Raw genomic sequence first — 21778 nt, 5'->3', positions numbered from 1 at the left:
ACTGCACTAGGACGGACAGATTTAGAATCTGCTTTTGATGAACTACTACGAGGATTGTGTAACATTAACCTCAAGGTGTCGCAAAAGTATATAGTACCACACGATGGTAATCACATATTTCTTCCGAAATCTCTCCCAACTCTTGATCTAAATTATTAAGCATGTTTGTAACGGACGGAAATCAGTAACCTCTTATGATTTTTTCAGTAAGCTGGGTTGTTTTAATGTACTGTAAATAGTGCAGCCCACCATGAATTTTTATGAGTTTTATATTTGGGCTTCTACCCACTACCCAGCCCACATAGAAAACCCGCCAGGATCTCCATTATATATAGTGCAGCCTTTCCTAGGGTTACGGTTTTGTGGAAGGCCTGCGAAGTGTGAGAGACGCCGAAACGAGTGAAAAATGAAGACGATTCTGTCCTCGGAGACCATGGACATCCCTGACGGCGTCACCGTGAAGGTGAAGGCCAAGGTCATCGAGGTCGAAGGCCCCCGCGGCAAGCTGACCCGCAACTTCAAGCACCTCAACCTCGACTTCGAGCTCATCACCGACGAGTCCACCGGGAAGAAGAAGCTCAAAATCGAGGCCTGGTTTGGCACTCGCAAGACCAGCGCCGCCATCCGCACCGCCCTCAGCCACGTCGACAACCTCATCACCGGCGTCACCAAAGGCTACCGCTACAAGATGCGATTCGTCTACGCTCACTTTCCGATCAACGCCTCCATCCCCAGTTCCAACAACGCCATCGAGATCCGCAACTTTCTCGGCGAGAAGCGAGTCCGGAAGGTGGAGATGCTCAACGGTGTGACGATCACTCGGTCGGAGAAGGTGAAGGATGAGCTGGTTTTGGACGGGAATGACATTGAGTTGGTTTCGAGGTCGGCGGCGCTGATCAATCAGAAATGCCATGTGAAGAACAAGGACATTAGGAAGTTTCTGGATGGGATCTACGTCAGCGAGAGGAGCACCATTGCCACCGGAGACGAATGAGCTTCCATTAGTCCTGTCAGTAGTACTATATTTTGCTTTAAATTTCGAGCATTATGTTTTGATTTTCTTTTCTGTTATGGCAGTGTGGAAATTTTGATCAGAAATTTTGGGGCCCTGTTTGTGGATTACTATATTTTATGTTAGCAAAAATTTTGGTAAACTTGAGCTTGTGAGTTGCTACTGAGTTATTAGTATTTCTCTATTGGATCTTTCGAAAAGCAATGTCCACTGATGAAAATGCTCCAAAACTTGATTTAATTGGTGAACTGAGTTAGAATTCCACTAGCTGATTAGTTAGTTAACTTCTTTCTTTCCAAAGTTTAACTTACTCGGGGCGATCCTTTGCTACTGCAAAAACCATTGAAAGTTGGAAGTGAAATTATAACCGTTCGAATCAGGACAAGGGTGTTTGTATGTCCATGGAGGGATGGAGTTACTACTTGGCTATGGTACTGGTTCAGCTAGCATATGGTGGATCAAACGTCCTCATAAAACTTTCTCTTGCTGAAGGACTCGATCCAATTGTCTTTGTGGTTTATAGGCATGTTATAGCCATGCTTTTGCTAGGACCATTTGCTTATGTTCTTGAGAGGTAAGCTTTATTTCCTTGTGTTCTTTTTAGACTCTGTCTCTGGTATTGAAGAACACTCTGTTTCTGGTATTGAAGAACAGAGAACCTTATTACTCTGCAATGAATTTGCAAATCAGGAAGCAGAGACCTTCCCTCTCAATTTCAATAGCTGCAAAAGTTTTTGTTCTTGCGTCATTTGGGACTACTATCCATCTCAATGTGTACTATGCTGGTTTGGCATACATTTCTCCGACATCTGCTTGCGCCCTGAGTAATGTAATCCCAAGTTTGACGTTTTTATTGGCCGTTCTGCTTCGGTATATTCTCTAATCTCAACTCACGTCGTCATACAGCCACTCCTTCAATTTCTAGGCCCCTTATCCACAAACTAATCTGTAGCAAATTTATGTTCTTATTTTCAAAACCACTTCCTTTAGGCGTTTTGTGATTAGGAAGGATTTGTGTCGAATATATAAGAAAATGCAAGTATAGCCCATAAGCGATCATAGAACAGTGTTCTTTACATAGCAGTGATTTAGGAGAACAGGTTATTTTGCCTGTTCACAGACTTGCTTGGTCTTATTCAGGATGGAGAAGTTGAACATTAGAAGTACCAGAAATCAAGCAAAGGTGGTTGGTACGCTTCTCTGCATCGGTGGTTCTCTTATTTTCACTTTCTGGAAAGGAGGACACATATTCAAAGGTTTTGTTGATCGGCCCCTGATAACTGCATTTAGCACTGAGTTGAGGCATGGTAAGCAAAACCAGATCAAAGGTTCTGCTCTTATTCTGACTAGTCACATAGCATGGTGTTCATGGCTAATTCTCCAGGTGATTAAATACTCGATACAAGTCGTATAACATAAAATGAACCAATTTAAGTGTTTTATTGAATGGAACTTGCCCTTATGGTTATCGTGCACACAGGCTGTGATCTCCAAAGTCTACCCTGCGCCATTATCACTTACCACTATCATATGCTTTTTCGCATCGTTGCAGTCTTCTTTTCTTGCCTTGTTCTTTGCAAGAAATCCAGCTTCATGGAGACTTGAGTGGAACCTGCAGCTTTTAACCATCGTCTATTGTGTGAGTGTTTCTCTTCATACATGCTTCTCTTGTATATCCATCCAAACGTCGATCTGAAGACCGATTATTGGATTGTTGTTTGAATATGGATTCGAGCTCTCAATAAGAATAGCATACTCCAATCATCACCATGGTTATCATACTTCGAACTACTCCTAATGGATATTCATTTGGTCCTTGCTTTTGTAATAGGGAGTTGTGTTGTCGGCATTAGTCTATTACCTACAAGCATGGTGCATCAGTTACAAGGGACCAGTTTTTGCTGCTATGTTTAGTCCCCTGCAAGTGATTATAGTGGCAATGTTCTCAGCAGTTGCTTTTGCAGAACTACTTTACGTTGGCAGGTAAACTGAAGAACATAAGCACTTTCTTTGTGTCCATGCTGCTTCCTTCTTACATTTTTTGTTGATCAATGTCATAAATTGATCGAACTATTTGCAGCTTGATCGGAGCATTTCTCATTGCAGTTGGCCTTTACTGTGTGCTATGGGGAAAGAAGCAAGATAGTCTTGTTGCTGAACCCACTCAGAATGGAAAAGGAGAACTTAACAATGATAAAGTGCTCGCAATTTCCGTGATTGATATTCAAGTGAAAAATCCTGTAACTAGAGAAAGGACGTGTTCATAAGAACAACTGATATGTAAAGAAAATTGTTACACCATGGAGTTTGATGATAAATCCTAGACTTGGGTTTTTTATGGTTTTAGTATATTCTAAATATAAATTGGTCAATTTTAAAATTGTGAGTCCACCTTGAGTTTGATAAATTTCTGTTTCTTTCTGCAGGATGCAAAATGACATGAGCACTGTAGTTATTTATTTTGTTCTGCAATCTTTTTCTTTGTACCAAAACCTGGACAAAACCACATGATGAAAGCAATGTGCACATGAAAATGCCCCAGAGTTTATTCCAAAAGAGTTGCACCATTCGTACAAGGTAAATTCTGTTTCTTCAGGAACCTATTTGAGTAAAGGTGAGTTCATTTCTGTTTCTTTCAGGAACATTAAGCACAAATGCGTCATTGGTAAACTGATTATGAAGTCCAGACCAAAAAAAGAATTCCGGTAGCTAATTAAGTTCTTTTTCCTTTCCCACTTTAGTTTTAACTATAAAGAGTATTACTTAGAGGGGATGGTTCGGCTTCATCCTTCAGTACTATAAACTTGAAGCAAAGTGATCATCATTTTGAATTATCACCATTTTCAGTGATCACCATTAACCAAGCAAGTAAATCAATGGAGGGCTGCAATTACTACTTGGCAATGGTAGTTGCTCAGGTATCCTTTGGTGTAACAAGCATCCTCACAAAATTTTCTCTATTGCAAGGCCTCGATCCTGTTGTCTTTGTGGTTTATAGGCATGTTCTAGCCATGCTTTTGTTAGCACCATTTGCTTATTTTATTGAGAGGTAAGCTGAATGTTCTTGCACATTTTCAGAATGTTGGTATTGTGGTACTGAGGAAACACAAAAATTAATCAATGTTATGGATTTGCAAAGCAGGAAGCAGAGACCTGAACTGTCAATTTCAGTAGCTGCAAAAATATTTTTGCTTGCATTATTTGGGACCACCATCCATCTCAATGTGTACTACGCCGGTTTATCATACATACCCCCCACAGTTGCTTGCGCCTTGGGTAATGTAGTCCCAAGTTTGACGTTTGTAATGGCGGTTCTGCTTCGGTTTGTTCTCTACTCACATTGAGCATAACCACCTAAAATATCTGTGAAATAATCTTCTGCACATATTTTCAGTGTTGACCTTAATCATGTAGGGCTTTACACTATCAGAAATGTAATAAAATCTAACTATAATGCAACATATAAGTGAGTACAAGTTACTTTTCCTGTTCATAGTTTTTACTTGCTCTTATACAGGATGGAAAAGTTGAAGATTAAAAGTCGGAGAGGTAAAGCAAAGGTGTTTGGTACACTCATCTGCGTTATTGGTTCTCTTATTTTTACTTTCTGGAAAGAAGGGTACCTATTCAAGGCTTTTGTTGAGAAGCCACTTATCAAGGCATATAATAGTGAGATGAAGCATGGTAAGGAAAACTGGATCAAGGGTTCGGCTCTCATTCTCACTAGTCACATAGCATGGAGTTCATGGCTAATACTCCAGGTGATTAAATCTTCGATTTCAAATGACATCTCTATTTACATTAAATTTTAGTGGATAAATAATGGATCAATTAAGTTGACCATATGGTTATCTTGCTCACTGCAGGCCATTGTCTCAAAAGCCTACCCTGCTCCCTTGTCACTAACCACCTTAATATGCTTTTTCGCATCGTTGCAATCTTCCTTTGTTGCCTTGTTCTTTTCAAGAGATCAAGCTTCATGGAGACTTGAATGGGATTTGAAACTTTTAACCATCGTCTATAGTGTGAGTGTGTTCTCTTCTGTATATGTTTATCTTATGTATGGAATGCTTAAATGTGGATCTCAACCTTTCAGTAGTTGGATTCGTTATGTGGGATTCCAGTTTCAATCAAACAGTAAGAGAAGTGAGGCTCAATTTTGTCACTACTATGTATTTCCTTAATTTATGTTCATCTGATCCTTTTGTATTAGGGAGTTGTGGTTTCGGCATTAGTCTATTACCTGCAAACATGGTGCATCAGACATAAGGGACCAGTTTTCGCAGCTATGTTTAGTCCCCTACAAGTTATTATAGTGGCAATCTTCTCGGCAATTGCTTTCGCAGAGAGACTCCACTTAGGCAGGTAAATTACTTTCTTCTTGTTCCATCTTGATACTACTTCAGAGTTGTTTCACTTGTTTGTAAGCTTGATATATTACTTTCTGCTTGTCATAAATAATGTAAAACAATAATTATTTTCAGCTTGATTGGAGCATTTCTCATCATCGTTGGCCTTTACTGTGTGCTATGGGGAAAGAACAAAGATAATGCTATTGCTGATCTCAACCTGAATGGAAAAGGAGTGCCTAATGGTGGCATATCCGTGAATGGCCGATATAGTGATGAAGCCTGAAACTAGAGAAAGAACAGTCATAAGAACAGTTTTATCACTTTTATGTAAAAGAAAGTTTTGATTTAGCATGATTCACAAAACCCGGCATCTATGAAATTCATGTTTATTCACATATCTGTTATACAAATCATGTTGTTGATCAAATCCAAATTAAAATTCTCACCATCCTAAGCACTCCGTATGAACTTTGAAACTTGATAACACACGTGAAGAAGAGAAATTCTGCTCTCTCCGACAGTATTATTTCATAAAAGCTTCAATGTTAATCACAAACTGGTATTTCACACGGCTTTTCATAAGCCTTTAAGTTGCTTCATTTTCGTATAGAATTGGAACCACTTTTCCATCATAGCTGGAGAGACCTGATTCATGCTTTCAGAATGTATCAGAATTAGGCCATCTTTTGGTTCGTATGTTTGAATCATAAGGAGTTGTGGTTCTTTTAGCAAATGGCTTTTGATTATGCAACACTGGTATCCATCTTGAATATGCTGATTCTATCGAATTAGAGATTTCATATCGCATCAGCTTATTGGTTACTAGTTTTTCTTCAATCTTTTTCTTTCACGACAACAAAAGTGGGCATTACTCATTATCCATAAGCAGCTACATAGTTCTTATCCAATTAGAGTTTATTAAAATTTAAAACCATAGTCACACCTCACTAACTATTAAGCCGGTTTATGTTCAGCTTGAGGTGGCAGAATGATATAAGCAACCTTCTTTTGTGGTAGTGGAATAGAGTGGAAATCACATATTTTTCATCCGGGGATTACCGTATCCACTAATTAGTTTATCATGGCTTAAGTAGTGAGTGCCAAAAGTCTATACAAAGCAATATTTAGCTTTATATAACAGTAAGCATCCATACGTCTGATCCCATCATGCACAGCAAAAGAAGCTTGGATGCGTCTACATAATACGTACTAACATCATCACTAGCTTGAATCTCTAAAATTCTTGAGCTCCTGATATTACAGAGATTCAGGGAAAACCTTGTTCACAGTACTAGCTGATGTACCATATGTCATATATGTATACGATATATGTATGTATAGAAGAAGGAATTTCAATTCATACCTAACTGATGAACTTGCTAATATATATTGAGGGCATGCAGACCAGAACCTACATATAAAGCAGCTATATCAAAATCCAAAATGAAGTTCACTTGCTGTTAGTGCAGATATCACATACCAAAACCTGAACCTAACAAAACAACAGTCTAAAGTCCGACAATCGAATTCACCTCCTAATCAGTATCCTCATTGTGAATGAAAATGATGACGTGACTTTGAAGTGCATCTGTACCAAAATCTGGACAACACCTCAATGTGCACTAAAAGGAAAATTCCCCAAAATTTAATCTAAAAGAGTTCTACAATCCAAGTGTTTCTCTATTCTGTTTCAGTCATCCCTTTTGATTTTAAGGTGAGTTGCCATCCTTCGTAAGCATAATTGATGCATGTGAATTCCACTAGCTATTTAGTTAATTGTTTTTTAACTTTATTTCTAACTAAAAAGAGTGGTACTCAGAAGGTGTGGTTCTGGTTGATCCTGCACTGCTATAAAAACCTACTGATTGAAACTTGTTAGTAATGTTATAACAGATTGAACTAGAACAATTCGTATAAACATGGAGGGATGCAGGTACTACTTGGTAATGATACTGGTTCAGATAGCCTATGGTGGTTCAAGCGTCCTCGTTAAACTTTCTCTTGAGGAAGGTCTCAAGCCAGTTGTCTTTGTGGTTTATAGGCATGTTATGGCCATGTTTTTGCTAGCACCATTTGCTTATGTTCTTGAAAGGTAAACTGTATATTCTTGCATCTTATTAGACTCATATTGTTGTTTATTTATGAACAGAGAAAATTAATACTAGAATGAATTGGCAAACCAGGAAGCAAAGACCTTCACTCACATTTTCAATAGCAGCAAAAGTTTTTGTGCTCACATTATTTGGGACTACTATCCATCTCAATGTGTACTACACTGGTTTAGCATACACCTCCCCCACAGTTGCCTGCGCCTTGAGTAACATAGTCCCAACTTTGACGTTTCTAATGGCAGTTCTACTTCGGTATAGTCTCTACACACATCGTGTAAATCCACCTTTCTCTGGTTCTTTTTGTGCTTATGTACGTTCAAAACAACATACAGAGATAGCCATGCAGGTTTAAAGTGTATCACAAACATATGCAGTATGGGAGAGTCTACGGTGCAATAATGTATCCATACATCAACACTAGATCAGCTCCATGCACTTGTAGACTAGCTCAAGGCCGCTGACCAGGCGGCACTAATCCACCGCTACATGCATGGAGTCGGTCTAGCTGCTACATCACGGAGCTGGTCTACTTGGTGTTGATACATTGATGTGCCGTAGACAAACTCTGAAAGTATAGTCCAAATAAAATTTTATGCCTAAGCGGGTGATCATCTACTTGCTCTTTTCAGGATGGAGAATTTGAATATAAAAAGTGTCAGAGGTCAAGCAAAGGTAGTTGGCACACTTCTTTGCATCTGTGGTTCTCTAATTTTCACTTTCTGGAAAGGGTACCTTTTCAAGGGTCTTGTTGAGAGGCCACTGCTCACTATATATAGCACTGAGTTGAAGCATGGTAGCGAAAACTGGATCAAGGGTTCTGCTCTTATTCTTATCAGTCAGATAGTATGGTGTTCATGGCTGATTCTGCAGGTGATTAAATCCTTGATTTCAAATTACATCTCTATACAGTGAATTAAGTTGTGTGTTCAACATGTCCTTGTTGTTTATTTGGCTCATAGGCTGTGGTCACCAGAGTCTACCCTGCTCCATTGTCACTGACCACCCTGATATGCTTTTTCGCATCATTGCAATCTTCCATTGTTGCTATGTTTTTCGCAAGAGATCAAGCTTCATGGAGAATTGATACAAATGTGCAACTTTTAACCATTGTCTACAGTGTGAGTGTTTTCTTTTCTACCTGTTTGTCTTTTATTCATATTTCGATCTGAACCATCTGAGTACTTCGATTGTTGTTTGAATGTGGGAACTGCTTTTGCCAACGTAACAACATAAGTCATCAGATTTAGCCAGTAACATATTGTTCATCCATTTGTTTTCATACGCTTCTTACTATTGCAAAACAGGGAGTTGTGAGCTCGGCCTTAGTCTATTACCTGCAAACATGGTGCATCAGCTACAAGGGACCGGTGTTTACGGCCATGTTTAGTCCCCTGCAAGTCATTATAGTCGCACTGTTCTCGGCATTTGCTTTTGCTGAGAGATTTCACGTCGGCAGGTGCAATATTCTGTTCTTCTATCTTGCTACTTAACAATTTTGTTTAAAATGTCGTGAACAATCTAAAACTGGGTTATTTGCAGCTTGATCGGAGCATTTCTCATTATCGTTGGCCTTTACTCTTTTCTATGGGGAAAGAAGACGGATGGACTTGTTGCTGCAGTCACAGAGAATGAAAAAGGAGTACTTAATGATGATAAGGTGGTCACCATTACCCTGAACGATATTAAAGTGACGAATCCTGTAACTACAGAAACTGCATAGTCCTAACCTAAGAACAGTAGTTGATGAAATGAAAAGTTTGATTTAGCATGATTCAGAAAATCAATCCCATATGAAATTGATGCTTATTCACATAATCTCTAATCCCTTTACACATGCAAAAGATCAATTCCAATACAAAGTCCACAAAGGGTATTCTCACCCTAAACACAAAATGTAAGTTTTAACTTGATCACATATCAACACGAGAACTTCTGCTTCTCTTCCATATGGTATCATTTCAGGGAGTTTTCAATGTCAATCACAAATCGGTATTTCACATCTCTCTTTGTAAGCCTGTCAATAGCTTCATTTGCATATTGAATTGGAATTACTTCAATCATTGGGTGGATTCCATGAGCAGCACAGAAATCTATCATTTCTTGTGTATCTTTTGTTCCACCCGTTACACTTCCAGAAACGGTTCTCATACCTGCCCAAAGGTCGATGAATAAAAGTCATTATACTTGCAACTATACTTGCACAGAAAAGAGTTGAATACATGAAAACTATAATTTCATTATACCTAGAATAAGGCTTGCAGGACTGAATTTGACTTCACTGGGGAATCCCACCAAGACCAGAATTCCACTAGTCTTCAACAATGCCATGTATGGATCAAATGGGTGATCACCAGATGCTGTGTCAACTATAAAGTCAAGTGACTTCACCAAGCCCTGCATAGCAGAAGGCAAACATTTGGTTAATAAATATCATAGCAGTATGGAACTATGGATCACCAATTTCTCTATTTCTTGTGGTCAGGTAACTAAATAAGTAGCTTTATGACGACAAATGATTGATAAATACCATAGCAAAACATAGATCACCAATCTCACGATTTCTTTTGGTTAAGTAAAAGAAAGTGATGAGAAAACATATGTTGCTTACCTTCATCTGCTCTTGGTCAGATGAGAGCACAAATTTATCTGCACCAAGCTGACTTAAGGCTTCCTCTTTCTTGGATATGCTTGTGCTGAATACTGTTACACTCAAACCAAATGCCTTTCCAAACTTCACTGCCATGTGACCAAGACCACCAAGCCCTATCACTCCTAGAGATTTACCAGGTTGGTTCATCTTATGGCGCATCATAGGAGCATAAACAGTAATTCCAGCACAAAGCAAAGGTGCTGCTGAAGCCAATGGATAGTTATCAGGTATATTGTAGCAGTACCTGTAATATGAGTTGGTATTAGGTTACAAGAAGCATAACTTCAATAAACCATTTAGATCTGATTTTGTATCAGTACAACTATACCAAAGGATGGCAATATTCAAAAGCAATAAACTTTATACCTATCATGAACAACTATATGACTGGAGTATCCCCCTTTCGTAATTGTACCATCAGCATCAACACCATTAAAAGTGAAAACTGATCCCTTTACACACTGAACTTCAAGTCCATCATTGCAATACACACAATCTCTGCAGGAGTTGACATAGGTTCCCACTCCAACATGGTCACCAACTTTGAAGCGCTGAACATTTGAACCTACCTCTTTTACAATACCAGCAATCTCGTGGCTGTATTTTAAACCAAAAGAAAATAGTTATACAGTGAAAAATACAGCAGCTACATATTTATCTATGATACAGTCAGTCTACATACCCTGGTACTAAAGGGTACTTTGAGTCTCCAAGCTTATTTCTGGTCCAACTCACATCAGCATAACAAACTCCGCAATGAGTAATTCTTATGGAAACATCGTCGGTTCCAAGATCCCTGAAGATAGATTGAGTAATTACAATGTCAACATGATCACCAACTAGATGCAACTAAACTCTAGAAACTCAACATTCTGAAACCGATGCTAACGCCTAAGGATGAGAATTCGTTTTGTCATCACAGCTCAACACCCTCAACTGCGTTACTTTCAATCAAAAAGTGATCTCTAGATTTAACAAGTAATGCTACAAGAAAGAGGCTTTCTCTTCTTATCTGTCCTCGATGAAAATTAATGAAAAATTGCATAACTTTTAGAGAGTAAGAATGATCGAAAACACACCTGCGGCTGAACTCATAATGGGATAGAACCCCAGATGGATCCCTTGCAGCATATCCGATGCAATTCCCCTTCTCACTCATTCTTGCCTTATACCTATAAACAAATAGCAATCAAGTATGGATTCCATTAAGATAAAGCTATGAATGATTAGGTATTACATATCAAACTGACTGAGCTTAATCACAAAACACCTTGCAATACAACACCAACATCAGTCTCAAAATTCTTAACAAACTAAAGTGACTGCTATGTGTGACTTATTGACGTTGGACCACACCAATTGGGTGTCCTAAATTTTGGGGAAAGGTTTGGTCTTTTTGTGGTTCAACTGATACCCAAATGAGTATGTATCTTTACCACACAAAAACAAGGCTGCACACATAAGGGTCTTTCAGATACCAATGACTTCCGACAATAACAGAATACAGAAAGACGAGTTTACTTACGCAAAGCTATGATCCCAGGGAGAGCTCGGCTTTGTTTGAGAGAAGCAACAACTCGGCGTTACTTGGCACAGTTTTCAGTATCTGGATTCCTCGGAATATATGAGGCCTTTGAGTTGACGTCAGCTCGGAATATATGACGTCAACTCTTAAGACTCAAACTTTCGATCAGTATTAATAACACAGAGACTAGTACTACAGGTGCGGTACTAAAGTATGAACGTCATCCTTTACGATATGGTGAGGGGTACTGAACGTCATCCTTTACGATCTGGTGAGGGGTACTGAACGTCATCCCTTACGAGGGGTAGTGATCACGCCCTACTTGTCATATAGACGAAAAAAATAATTATAAAAGATTTGACTACTAGAAATTATATGAAAAAATTAGGCTTGAAATTTGCCTGTCCTGAATCCTGATCCAACTTTTCGATTTTTGATTTGATTCTTGAGAATTTCAATAGAGACATTATAGAAAATTATAGAGGTTGTTATCAGTAAAACTTGAATTATAGAGGAATGTCGATTGTTGGCAATACTGGTACTCTGAATTATAGAGCCAATGAAATGTCGCTCACTAATAACCTCTTTTTAAACTGCCTTGCTCCACAAAATATAGAACATCCTTCAGCTCAGGGTAATTCACAGGATGATTCTAAACATTTACTGTTCTTCCAAACAATAAAGCATGGACCGAACCAACAAAGCATAGATTGGGCCATCCATTCTACACTCTTAAAAGTGATGGTAGGACAAACTTGAACTCAGTCGTGCTAATTCAAAACAACATCTGCCACCAACATTATTCCAGATATTCCAATTTGTCATCCTAAATAATACAAACAAACTACAACAAAAAATGCATTGGAAAAAGAGGGTGAAACTAAGTGATCAGTCTCTCGTCCAACCAAAAGAAGCACTGAAAACGCAATGGATCATATGAGGCATGAGGACAAATCCCCAGCCTGAAGCAAACTAACACAAAGAGCTACCTCCTCTGCTTTTGCTTTTTCTTCTTGGAGGAAGGCTTCTTAGATTGCACTTTTACTGCGGTTGAATTTATAAACTCAGTAACATGAGGGTCTTCAGGCAGTGTACATAACAAGAATTTTTTGTTTGAACCAACTTGGTTGGGGAACAGCTTCAGCATCTTCCTTCCTCTCATCCACTTGAGCATTATCTTCATGTGTGTTTTGCTGTTCAATCCACTAACACCAGACTCCTGAGGATATCAAATTCAAAAAGACTCCGTCAGAAAGTTGAAACTAAAAACAATTAAAAAATCAAAATTCTAATTTTGCACTTGCAGACCACTTTCTTTTGAGAAAGAAGAGTTTGAATATCATCATAAGTCGATGACGTTTGAAAATGTACAAGAAAGTAGGCATATAGAAAGAAATCAAGCGGGCAACACAATCTGTTTGAGCATTGCAAATGCAGTACCAAAGTAAAGTAGCACAATCATAAACAGGTTAAGCACCCTACCGGCCTATCCTAATATAACAACTAGAGAGTAACAGTGTCTGGAGTCTGGACTTCAGAGTCCACAACAAGAAGAAACTATGGTCAGCCTTAAACAGCTTTTAGTACAAGCTTCCATTTCCATCATCATGATCTCACACAAGGCTATAAATCAGGCTGCAAACAAACCCATAGCTAAACAATCCAGCAATTCAACTTAACCAGGTAACAGTCTCTAACTAATCTAGAGCTAACACCAGATCTTCCATCATCAGTTAAGTATGATCAAGTACTCTAGAGAGTGACAACACCATTATATCGTCTACATAGTTGTGTCAACCTAGATTACATCTTACAGGACCCTTCAATTCAATTCATTTAGAAATAGCATAAAAACACCTGGAAATGAAAAATGACCAAATGGGCAAATAGTTTCAGGCAAAAATGTGCAATCTTTACTAGAATCATACCTATCAAAAACTATAAAAACCCACACTTCACATATTTTGCATCACAAAAACTGAAATGGGGAAAAGGGTAATAACCTTGGCCTGAGCCCAAGTATTGGGGATGGTGATAGGTCCATGTTGCTTGACGACGTCGTATAGCTCCGTCGCAATTGAATTCGCCTCCGGGAAGCTGACCTTAGGGTTGATTTTCCTCAGATTCTCGGCGCGCTCCCGAGAGAAGTACCTCGAAAACGACGCCGTTGCAGCTCCAATCAAACCATTCCCAGTACAATTAGCACCGGAAGAAACCCTAAATGCGCGACTAGCTAACCACATCGCTCTCCTTTTAGCTCCCTCAGATTCACACAGGGGTTTAAAGAGTGAGAGAGAGATGAAGCTACAAAACCCTTTTGCTTCATCGAGGTCACGTGCATCTCACGTGCGTAACAATACGACTTTGATTTTTGCGTCGTCACGCCTCTTTTTCCTTTCCCAATTTGGGTCTGTTTCCTACTGCTGGAGGGATTGCCTAAAGGGAGAAGGAGAGCGGGAGGAGGATGTGTATAAGTAGGGATTCTGGCGCTCCATATTTGACATCATTCACCAAAACAAGAGTTTCATGAGGTTCAAGGCGTTCAGATGGCTTAAGGCCTTGTGGCCGGCTCAGAGATCAAGTCGGCTTCACCCGATTAATGATGGGGTTATTATGAGGAATTTCATTTCCATGAATTCCTTCGACATTATTGATTCACATGAAGATGATGATCTAGTTCCCTTTGTCTTCGAAGAAAATGAGAGGGTTGATGATGGGGTTACAAATGTGAGGACTTCCATTATCACGTTTTTGTATCACATAGCTACAAATGATGGTCTAGTTCCGCTTTCCTTCGGAGAAAATGAGAGGGATGATTCAATCTCTAGTTTTGTTCAGAGAATAAGAAGTGAGTGTTTGAAAGCTGGAGATTGTTCTATATGCTTGGGGGACTTTGAGACTAGTACCCATCGTCGATTTACTCGCTTGCCTTGCTCTCATTTTTTTTCATGAAATATGCATTTCTACGTGGTTTGAGAGGAGCTCTCATGTTGGATGTCCGTTGTGTCAACAATCAGTGCAGCACGGCCTCATGATCACCATATCCTTGGCTGAGGAGTCTGACGACGATTTGGGACAATGGTGTAGCCAGAAATCCCACTTAGAATGGTCAATATTTATTGACTAAGAAACTAAATTCATTTCTAGTCACTTTCTATCAATAATGTAATTTTGTTTAAACCAAGTGGCACATTCAATGGCTGCTCATTCTTCTTCTCTTACCAGATAGATTTTTTATTTTACAGTTCCCTTTTCTGAATTTCCAATTATGTAATATTTCTTATTCTCAATAAAGTCTGACATGTTTCCTCAAAAAAAAATGACATAATTTTGTTTGAAAAAAGTAACACAAACTTAATTTCAATTGTTTGTTATATACAAATTCGTAATGAACATTGTTCCTGAAAAGACCATTTTATAATCATCTAAAATAAACATCAAAATTTCATATCATACCCGATTAATATTGAAAAGAATGTGTTGTTTTTTCTTTAGTGTCAATGCATGACAAACATTAATGTGTTGTTTCCATTTAGCTTATTTGTAAAGAAAAAAAATCGTAAATGGAAATTAAAGCATTAAAGTACATATTAGTTGTATGGTAAGAAACCCTTGACATGATTTGTATTAATTTGGATTAACTATTTCAATAATATAAATTTTTATTTCATTTCATTTGTGTTGAAAAATATTTATGATTAATTACGGATTTCTTAAAGGAAAATGGTCAAATTATGATTCATTCTATTACCATCCAATCTTCATTAAGGCTAATTAAGATTTTTTAAAAAATTGAGTCCCTAGCTAGCTACGCAGCTGATTTGGGATTCAGCTTATTTGATTAAACTGTTTGGCCAAGTAGTCATAGATTTCATCACCTTGCCAATTATGTTTGGCCAAGTAGTCATAGATTTCATCACCTTGACAATTATGTTTTCGCCGAGGCTCTCTCTCTCTCATCGTTTGCCAAACTTATTCCATAATCGTATATGGCGTGATCATTTTCCTCCTACTTTTGTACCCTTGCTGCTTTTTGATCAAGCCCTTTATCCTCCTTGTAATTTTGTTTCTTACTTCAAAAGATTTGCTTAACTATGCTATGTTTGGTGTTCTTATTGGTACTGTTTATTACTAGCAAAACAGCTGCGGGGTGGAATACCAAAAAAAAAAAAAAATTGCGTGTTCATTCACTTCATTGACTTGAAGACAATTTTTTAGGGTTGAGATTAAGCGACTTATAATTTAATCGTAACTCTTGAAATTCTTATGATACTTGGTAGAGGAAATATGCCTCGGTGTAGTATAGTTGATCACTGATTAGCGACTAGCTAGTGGTTTTATCTAATAAATGCCAGGAAAGTTAAGCCAAAAGTAGTATAATTAATTTGTATTTCATGGCGATATATTGTGTTTACTTCCAAAATGTGTATTGCAGTAGCCACTACTTGTGTTTTTTGCTGGCTATCGTGAAATTTGTATAACAAAAGCGGTATGACTCCAATTTTTTTGTTAAGGTTCAAGTGGTTTAACACATTTTCACTTATAATCAACTCAAGATTTTGTATGTAACTTGCCACTCACGTGCATAATACGACTCAGATTTTTTCGTCGTCCTTTTTATGCCCCATTTTCCTAGTTTGGGTATGTTTCCCACTGCTGGTGGGATTGCCTAAAGGAAGAAGGAGAGCGGGAGGAGGATGTATATATAAATAGGGATTCTGGCGTTCCATGTTTGACATAGTTGCTGTTGTTGAAGAGTTTTCATGAGGTTCAAGGCTTTCAGATGGCTTAAGGCCTTGTGGCCGACTCGGAGATCAAGTCGGCTTCACCCAATCGGTGATGGTGCGGTAACAAATTTCATTACCATGAATTGCTTTGACATGGATGCAGATGATGGTCCCGTTCCTTTTCCCTCCAGAACGAATGAGTGTGTTGATTTGAACTCTGACCATGTTCAGAGAATGAGAAGTGAGTGTTTGAAAGCCGAAGATTGTTCCATATGCTTGGAGGACTTTGAGACGAGTACTCATCGTCAAGTTTCTCAATTGCCTTGCTCGCACTTTTTTCATGACATATGCATTTCTACGTGGTTTGAGAGGAGCTATCATGTTGGATGTCCTTTATGTCGACAACCAGTGCATAGTGTGCTCTTTGTCACTATATGACTAAGACTTGGAGACATATTATATCAGAGTTGAGATTAAAAGACTCATAATTTAGTCTTAATTCTTGAAATTCTTATGATACTTGGTAGAGGAAATATGTCTCAGTGTACTTGTATAGTTGATGACTTGATCAACTAGTGGTTTTATCACTTTTATGACTTTTATCTAAATTGTGTATTCACAATGGGGAGGTACCCATATTGGTTGTAAAGATTCTTAGCTGTATTACAACGGTAACTTGCTAGTATTATCGAACGCAGGGGAAGTCGAGTAAAAAAAAGTTGTCTAATTTGCATTTCACTAGCAATTTTGTTTACTTTCAAAATGTGTATGCTATTAGCCACTAAATGTGTTTTCTTGCAAGATATCTATCATGAAATTTTTATAATATGACTCCCACATTTTGGCTAAGGTTCAAGTGGTTTAATGCAACTCAAGATTTTATATGTAACTTGTCGTCTTAATCAAATGATTGTATTTAAGATTTGTACTATTTTAAAAGTTTTTTTTTACAGTTTTGAGATACCAAAAAGATGAATATCATTATTTCGTATTCGTAAAATCTTCTAAAAGATAACAAACATGTGGAGGATATAGCTGTAATAATCGCATTTCACAATTACAATCATAAAACTTTCTATCACGTTAAAAACAAGAGACAAACTATGATACTCGGATGTATATTCTATTTTTATTTTATATGTACTTAAACAAAAATGACAATGTTATGAATCAAATTACAACATTGAGAACAAATTTACCAAATTTATTTACACTATTTACATGAAGTTAGACAAAATTACAACTATGAGAACAATTTGTTCAAAAAGTTGTAAAATTGTTGTACATTTTGTACTTACAATTATTAAAACAAGATTACAAACAATATAGCTCAGCATTACCACTTTAACTACAAATATGTTGTTACATTTGTAAATGTAAGTATCACATACGGATAGGTACTATAGAATTTTCCTAAAAACAAATGCACAGGTAGGTATCAAAGCTATCTAGCTACGTGATGCATTTGACGAATACTCATTTTTATTTTAGATCACTCTTTAACTATTTAATGATGTTCAATGGTTTTTTTTTTTTTTTTGAAATCACTCAATGTTTTATTTCATCTAATTTTGTTCACTTGTGATTGTTTTTGTTTGATAATGATCTAATTTCTGCTAAAAGCATTTTTGTTATCTCAATAAATCTTCTTTTCGTCATAAAAAAGATAATGGAAAAAACTAGCCCACCCCTTAGCCGCCATAGGCCCATAAGTAGAAACTCTTCAGACCATAAGTAAGAAAGAGACGCTGAAACTCTTCAGTCATCGTTTCCCAGCTGCCTTGGTTTCTCTTTATTCCTGTAAATCACATTCTGGAAAGTTCATTTGGGGCTCCACAGCCGACCCTTTTTGGTAAAGTTCACTCCTTTTTCCCTATTTCTTGTTAATTAATTTCTTTCCCCATCAGCTTTGTCTAATCTTAAAGTAGAATCTTCCCACTTTCCTTCTCATTATATTCTCTCTCACTCACTGTTTGCCTCCATTGGTTTTCTCTTCACGTTTCTGCCTTGTCTCTGACTTACTCTCAGATTCTCATCGACCCCAGCTCTTTCAAGGTTTGTGCTTCGTCTTGCTAAAGATTGCTCCTTTTTCTTTGGTTTATGTGAGTTAGAATGGTAAAGGGTTCTGATTTGCGGTTGGGATTAGTTTCTGAAGTCTTTTGGTCTTAATTTGTGTACCCCATTTGGATTTGGAGATGTGGTGTTTGATTAGTATGCTTGGGATTTGAGTTTCTGAGTGTTTTGATCTGATGGGATATAGTTTGGTTTAATATATGATTATCAGATGTCTTAGAGAAGTTTAAAGTATGAGAAACATTGGATTTTGATTCAGCATAGCTTATGATTTGATGGGGACAACAGGAAATCAGGAACCCAGTTATTGTATCTTGCTTAGCTAATTAAGTTACTGATTGTGGTTGCATGTGTCTCAAGAAAAATGGGAAGTTCTAAGATTGACCATGTTATTTGTATGTAAATGGTTTTCCGCTTCGGGCTATTTTTTGGGTGTTAAACACCATTCTGGAAAGAAACAAGAAATTGCGGTGAAATTGTATGCATTGTTTGTTATACTGTCATACTGTTTGTTATACTGTCATACAGGGCAGCATTATGTTCTTTTGCGGTAGGATGTCAGTTGTGCCTGGTTAGTATTTGCTTCAAGCTTGGTTGTAGTTACTTAATGATATGACCATTTTTATGGTTAAAATTGTGAAATGTTGATATTGCTGTGTCAAAAGGACTTGATTTTTTTATTTTTTTATTTTATTTTTGTGCTTTGACTTGATGTTGGGTGTATGGTGATATGCTTTGTTGAAATGATATAATTATGGTAGGCACTCTGTGGACCAAGACCATAAGTGAGAGTTATGTAATATAAAACCTTGCAAATTATTATCTCATTAATTTGATGAAGAACTGTTGTAAGTTGTTACACATTTACGTATACAATTAACATGACAATTCTCAACTGTATAGAAGCACTTTAAGTCTTTAACTATTACTATCTGTCCATATTCATTGTGGGTGCGGTTAATGTAGCTGATAGAGGTGATTCGTGGCTGATGAGCTGTTGTATGCCTAATTGCCTATTAGTTTCTAACTGATCATCCTTATTCCTATGCAGTGCTACTTTAAAGAATGGCCGATTCCGAGGACATTCAGCCTCTTGTCTGTGATAATGGTACTGGAATGGTTAAGGTAAGGGATCACTTCTGTTTCAAGTAGCAATGTATGAAAAGCTGGCATAGCATTCAGATTCCCTTAGTAATTACTTGATTATAATCTCTTCAACAGGCTGGATTTGCTGGAGATGATGCCCCAAGGGCCGTCTTCCCCAGTATTGTTGGTCGACCTAGGCACACAGGTGTTATGGTGGGGATGGGACAGAAAGACGCATATGTTGGGGATGAGGCTCAGTCCAAAAGAGGTATTCTCACTTTGAAATACCCTATTGAGCATGGGATTGTTAGCAATTGGGATGACATGGAAAAAATCTGGCATCATACTTTCTACAATGAGCTACGTGTGGCTCCTGAAGAACATCCTGTGCTCCTTACTGAGGCACCCCTCAATCCTAAGGCCAACAGGGAGAAGATGACACAGATCATGTTTGAGACCTTCAATGTCCCTGCTATGTATGTTGCTATTCAAGCAGTTCTCTCCCTCTATGCCAGTGGCCGTACAACAGGTATGTCTACTTTGCCTTACCGATTTGAAAAATATTGAAAGTGATCTCTCTACTTACTCCATTAGAATTCTTTACCACTAAGAGAACATAGACCACAGTAACTTTACACATCAACTTTGATAACCTCTTCTTTCTTGATACAAAACATTTCCCAGGTATTGTGCTGGACTCTGGTGATGGAGTCAGTCACACAGTTCCCATCTACGAAGGTTATGCACTTCCACATGCCATTCTGCGGCTTGACCTTGCTGGACGAGATTTAACAGACTCCTTGATGAAAATCCTGACCGAGAGAGGGTATTCTTTTACTACAACTGCTGAACGGGAAATTGTACGTGACATTAAAGAGAAGCTTGCATATGTGGCACTTGATTATGAACAAGAACTTGAAACTGCTTCAAGCAGCTCAACAATTGAGAAGAGCTATGAACTACCTGATGGTCAGGTAATTACCATTGGAGCAGAGCGTTTCCGTTGCCCTGAGGTCCTATTTCAACCATCACTAGTTGGAATGGAAGCAGCTGGTATTCACGAGACCACCTATAACTCGATTATGAAGTGTGATGTTGACATCAGGAAAGACTTGTATGGTAACATTGTGCTCAGTGGAGGGTCCACCATGTTCCCTGGAATCGCTGATAGGATGAGCAAGGAGATAACAGCCCTTGCACCAAGCAGCATGAAAATTAAGGTGGTGGCACCTCCAGAGAGGAAATACAGTGTATGGATCGGAGGATCTATATTGGCTTCCCTGAGTACATTCCAGCAGGTACTGCTTATACTGCTTCTCGGATGACAATTCTATTATATTTGATTTCTTTTCGTTTTAACTATGTTTTATGATTCGTACTGATCATATAGAATTTTGGATGATGACTGAGCTTACTAAAAAGACTTAAAATTCGAAAACCAGTGTAATCCTCTCCTGATATTCTCAAGAAATAAGATGGTCTATAATTATATTGCTCGTGCTCTTAACTTATCGTTTAAGATCATGATATACATTACATGATAAGATGATCGGCTCGTACATTTCATGAATTCCTGCAGTATTTTGTTTAGGTAATATGATTCTAGTATAAATTTTCACTGTTGTTTTACTGGACTGCAGATGTGGATATCGAAGCCAGAGTACGATGAATCCGGGCCATCCATCGTCCACAGAAAATGCTTCTAGACATGTGATCATATTGTCTTTTCTTCCTTGGATTGTGTGGTTCAATTGGCATTGTCAGATTATGGTGTGCTTCCTGATCTCTTTGTAATTTTGTTCCTCTTTCTTGTTGCTACATTCACTTTCATACCTGCACTAGTTCTTATATCAGCTCAGTAGTCTATGCAGTTGTTTTGTACGCATTGTTTCTGTTGTATTGCTTTACTGCTTGTCTCGGTTCTTGAAATAGAATAAATACGATAGCGTCATTGTTCAGGTTATTCGTTTCCGATGCTTTATTTGGGAAAATGGAAACCACTGGAAAATTAAGACAGACGTTACCAATAGATCCCCTATAAACACATAGACAAGCATGACTTCGGTTCTGTTTTTCCACACATCAATACAGACCAGAAGCATTTGTCGTAAACCAGAAAAATAATGGACGGTTATCAGAGAACTGCAAGCCCCATGTGGATCTGACCATGAAAGATAGTAGACATCACAATAGTGACACAACCTCTTACCAGAAACCTAGCCAGATCCCGGAATCAATATTC

The 21778-nt window shown here is 38.0% G+C and overlaps 7 protein-coding genes across 7 annotated transcripts; 5 read left to right on the top strand and 2 right to left on the bottom strand.

Annotated features, from left to right (window-relative positions):
• The first annotated feature begins 362 nt into the window (after positions 1 to 362).
• Positions 363 to 1210, top strand: LOC101293543 (60S ribosomal protein L9-1-like). The gene has a single exon (XM_004309455.1). The coding sequence runs from the start codon at positions 407 to 409 to the stop codon at positions 992 to 994; it is 588 nt and encodes a 195-aa protein (XP_004309503.1). The 5' UTR covers positions 363 to 406; the 3' UTR covers positions 995 to 1210.
• A 203-nt stretch (positions 1211 to 1413) lies between these two features.
• On the top strand, positions 1414 to 3450 carry LOC101312883 (auxin-induced protein 5NG4-like). Its single transcript, XM_004309515.1, has 7 exons — positions 1414 to 1586; positions 1703 to 1882; positions 2153 to 2396; positions 2493 to 2651; positions 2844 to 2995; positions 3093 to 3252; positions 3439 to 3450. Exons 1-7 carry the CDS (start codon positions 1414 to 1416, stop codon positions 3448 to 3450), a joined length of 1080 nt encoding a protein of 359 aa, XP_004309563.1.
• LOC101293251 (auxin-induced protein 5NG4-like) lies at positions 3151 to 5794 on the top strand. The gene is made up of 7 exons (XM_004309454.1): positions 3151 to 3589; positions 3860 to 4061; positions 4155 to 4334; positions 4530 to 4773; positions 4879 to 5037; positions 5226 to 5377; positions 5497 to 5794. Exons 2-7 carry the CDS (start codon positions 3889 to 3891, stop codon positions 5645 to 5647), a joined length of 1059 nt encoding a protein of 352 aa, XP_004309502.1. The 5' UTR covers positions 3151 to 3589; positions 3860 to 3888; the 3' UTR covers positions 5648 to 5794.
• Positions 5795 to 7307: 1513 nt separating this feature from the next.
• On the top strand, positions 7308 to 9426 carry LOC101292953 (auxin-induced protein 5NG4-like). Its single transcript, XM_004309453.1, has 6 exons — positions 7308 to 7456; positions 7548 to 7727; positions 8105 to 8345; positions 8435 to 8593; positions 8780 to 8931; positions 9015 to 9426. Exons 1-6 carry the CDS (start codon positions 7311 to 7313, stop codon positions 9193 to 9195), a joined length of 1059 nt encoding a protein of 352 aa, XP_004309501.1. The 5' UTR covers positions 7308 to 7310; the 3' UTR covers positions 9196 to 9426.
• LOC101292655 (probable cinnamyl alcohol dehydrogenase 1-like) lies at positions 9216 to 11821 on the bottom strand. The gene is made up of 7 exons (XM_004309452.1): positions 11651 to 11821; positions 11205 to 11297; positions 10808 to 10921; positions 10492 to 10722; positions 10084 to 10369; positions 9719 to 9869; positions 9216 to 9625 (listed from the first exon to the last, which is right to left on the bottom strand). Exons 2-7 carry the CDS (start codon positions 11282 to 11284, stop codon positions 9429 to 9431), a joined length of 1059 nt encoding a protein of 352 aa, XP_004309500.1. The 5' UTR covers positions 11285 to 11297; positions 11651 to 11821; the 3' UTR covers positions 9216 to 9428.
• Positions 11822 to 12390: 569 nt separating this feature from the next.
• Positions 12391 to 13968, bottom strand: LOC101292364. Its single transcript, XM_004309451.1, has 2 exons — positions 13654 to 13968; positions 12391 to 12869 (listed from the first exon to the last, which is right to left on the bottom strand). The coding sequence occupies exons 1-2, from the start codon at positions 13891 to 13893 to the stop codon at positions 12636 to 12638; spliced, it is 474 nt and encodes a 157-aa protein (XP_004309499.1). The 5' UTR covers positions 13894 to 13968; the 3' UTR covers positions 12391 to 12635.
• Positions 13969 to 18396: 4428 nt separating this feature from the next.
• LOC101292078 (actin-7-like) lies at positions 18397 to 21498 on the top strand. The gene is made up of 5 exons (XM_004309450.1): positions 18397 to 18432; positions 19502 to 19575; positions 19672 to 20065; positions 20221 to 20834; positions 21177 to 21498. The coding sequence occupies exons 2-5, from the start codon at positions 19516 to 19518 to the stop codon at positions 21240 to 21242; spliced, it is 1134 nt and encodes a 377-aa protein (XP_004309498.1). The 5' UTR covers positions 18397 to 18432; positions 19502 to 19515; the 3' UTR covers positions 21243 to 21498.
• Positions 21499 to 21778: the final 280 nt, after the last annotated feature.

This window comes from Fragaria vesca, unplaced genomic scaffold (genome assembly GCF_000184155.1).
Source record: "Fragaria vesca subsp. vesca unplaced genomic scaffold, FraVesHawaii_1.0 scf0512956, whole genome shotgun sequence".
In the NCBI taxonomy this organism is placed as follows: Eukaryota; Viridiplantae; Streptophyta; class Magnoliopsida; order Rosales; family Rosaceae; genus Fragaria; species Fragaria vesca.
This window is presented reverse-complemented; position numbering and strand designations above follow the sequence as displayed.

Bases quoted from the DNA above. Each gene is read 5' to 3' on its own strand.
- LOC101312883 (XM_004309515.1), top strand. From the start codon at position 1,414: ATGGAGGGATGGAGTTACTACTTGGCTATGGTACTGGTTCAGCTAGCA. The intron at 1,587-1,702 runs GTAAGCTTTATT...TTTGCAAATCAG, and splicing joins TTTGCTTATGTTCTTGAGAG to GAAGCAGAGACCTTCCCTCT. The intron at 1,883-2,152 runs GTATATTCTCTA...GGTCTTATTCAG, and splicing joins TTATTGGCCGTTCTGCTTCG to GATGGAGAAGTTGAACATTA.
- LOC101292953 (XM_004309453.1), top strand. From the start codon at position 7,311: ATGATACTGGTTCAGATAGCCTATGGTGGTTCAAGCGTCCTCGTTAAA. The intron at 7,457-7,547 runs GTAAACTGTATA...TTGGCAAACCAG, and splicing joins TTTGCTTATGTTCTTGAAAG to GAAGCAAAGACCTTCACTCA. The intron at 7,728-8,104 runs GTATAGTCTCTA...TGCTCTTTTCAG, and splicing joins CTAATGGCAGTTCTACTTCG to GATGGAGAATTTGAATATAA.
- LOC101293543 (XM_004309455.1), top strand. From the start codon at position 407: ATGAAGACGATTCTGTCCTCGGAGACCATGGACATCCCTGACGGCGTC.
- LOC101292364 (XM_004309451.1), bottom strand. From the start codon at position 13,893: ATGTGGTTAGCTAGTCGCGCATTTAGGGTTTCTTCCGGTGCTAATTGT. The intron at 12,870-13,653 runs GTTATTACCCTT...TGATATCCTCAG, and splicing joins ATACTTGGGCTCAGGCCAAG to GAGTCTGGTGTTAGTGGATT.
- LOC101292655 (XM_004309452.1), bottom strand. From the start codon at position 11,284: ATGAGTGAGAAGGGGAATTGCATCGGATATGCTGCAAGGGATCCATCT. The intron at 10,922-11,204 runs GTGTGTTTTCGA...ATCTATCTTCAG, and splicing joins CATTATGAGTTCAGCCGCAG to GGATCTTGGAACCGACGATG. The intron at 9,870-10,083 runs GTAAGCAACATA...TCTGCTATGCAG, and splicing joins CTGACCAAGAGCAGATGAAG to GGCTTGGTGAAGTCACTTGA.
- LOC101292078 (XM_004309450.1), top strand. From the start codon at position 19,516: ATGGCCGATTCCGAGGACATTCAGCCTCTTGTCTGTGATAATGGTACT. The intron at 20,066-20,220 runs GTATGTCTACTT...AACATTTCCCAG, and splicing joins TGCCAGTGGCCGTACAACAG to GTATTGTGCTGGACTCTGGT. The intron at 20,835-21,176 runs GTACTGCTTATA...ACTGGACTGCAG, and splicing joins CCCTGAGTACATTCCAGCAG to ATGTGGATATCGAAGCCAGA.
- LOC101293251 (XM_004309454.1), top strand. From the start codon at position 3,889: ATGGAGGGCTGCAATTACTACTTGGCAATGGTAGTTGCTCAGGTATCC. The intron at 4,335-4,529 runs GTTTGTTCTCTA...GCTCTTATACAG, and splicing joins GTAATGGCGGTTCTGCTTCG to GATGGAAAAGTTGAAGATTA. The intron at 5,038-5,225 runs GTGAGTGTGTTC...CTTTTGTATTAG, and splicing joins TTTTAACCATCGTCTATAGT to GGAGTTGTGGTTTCGGCATT.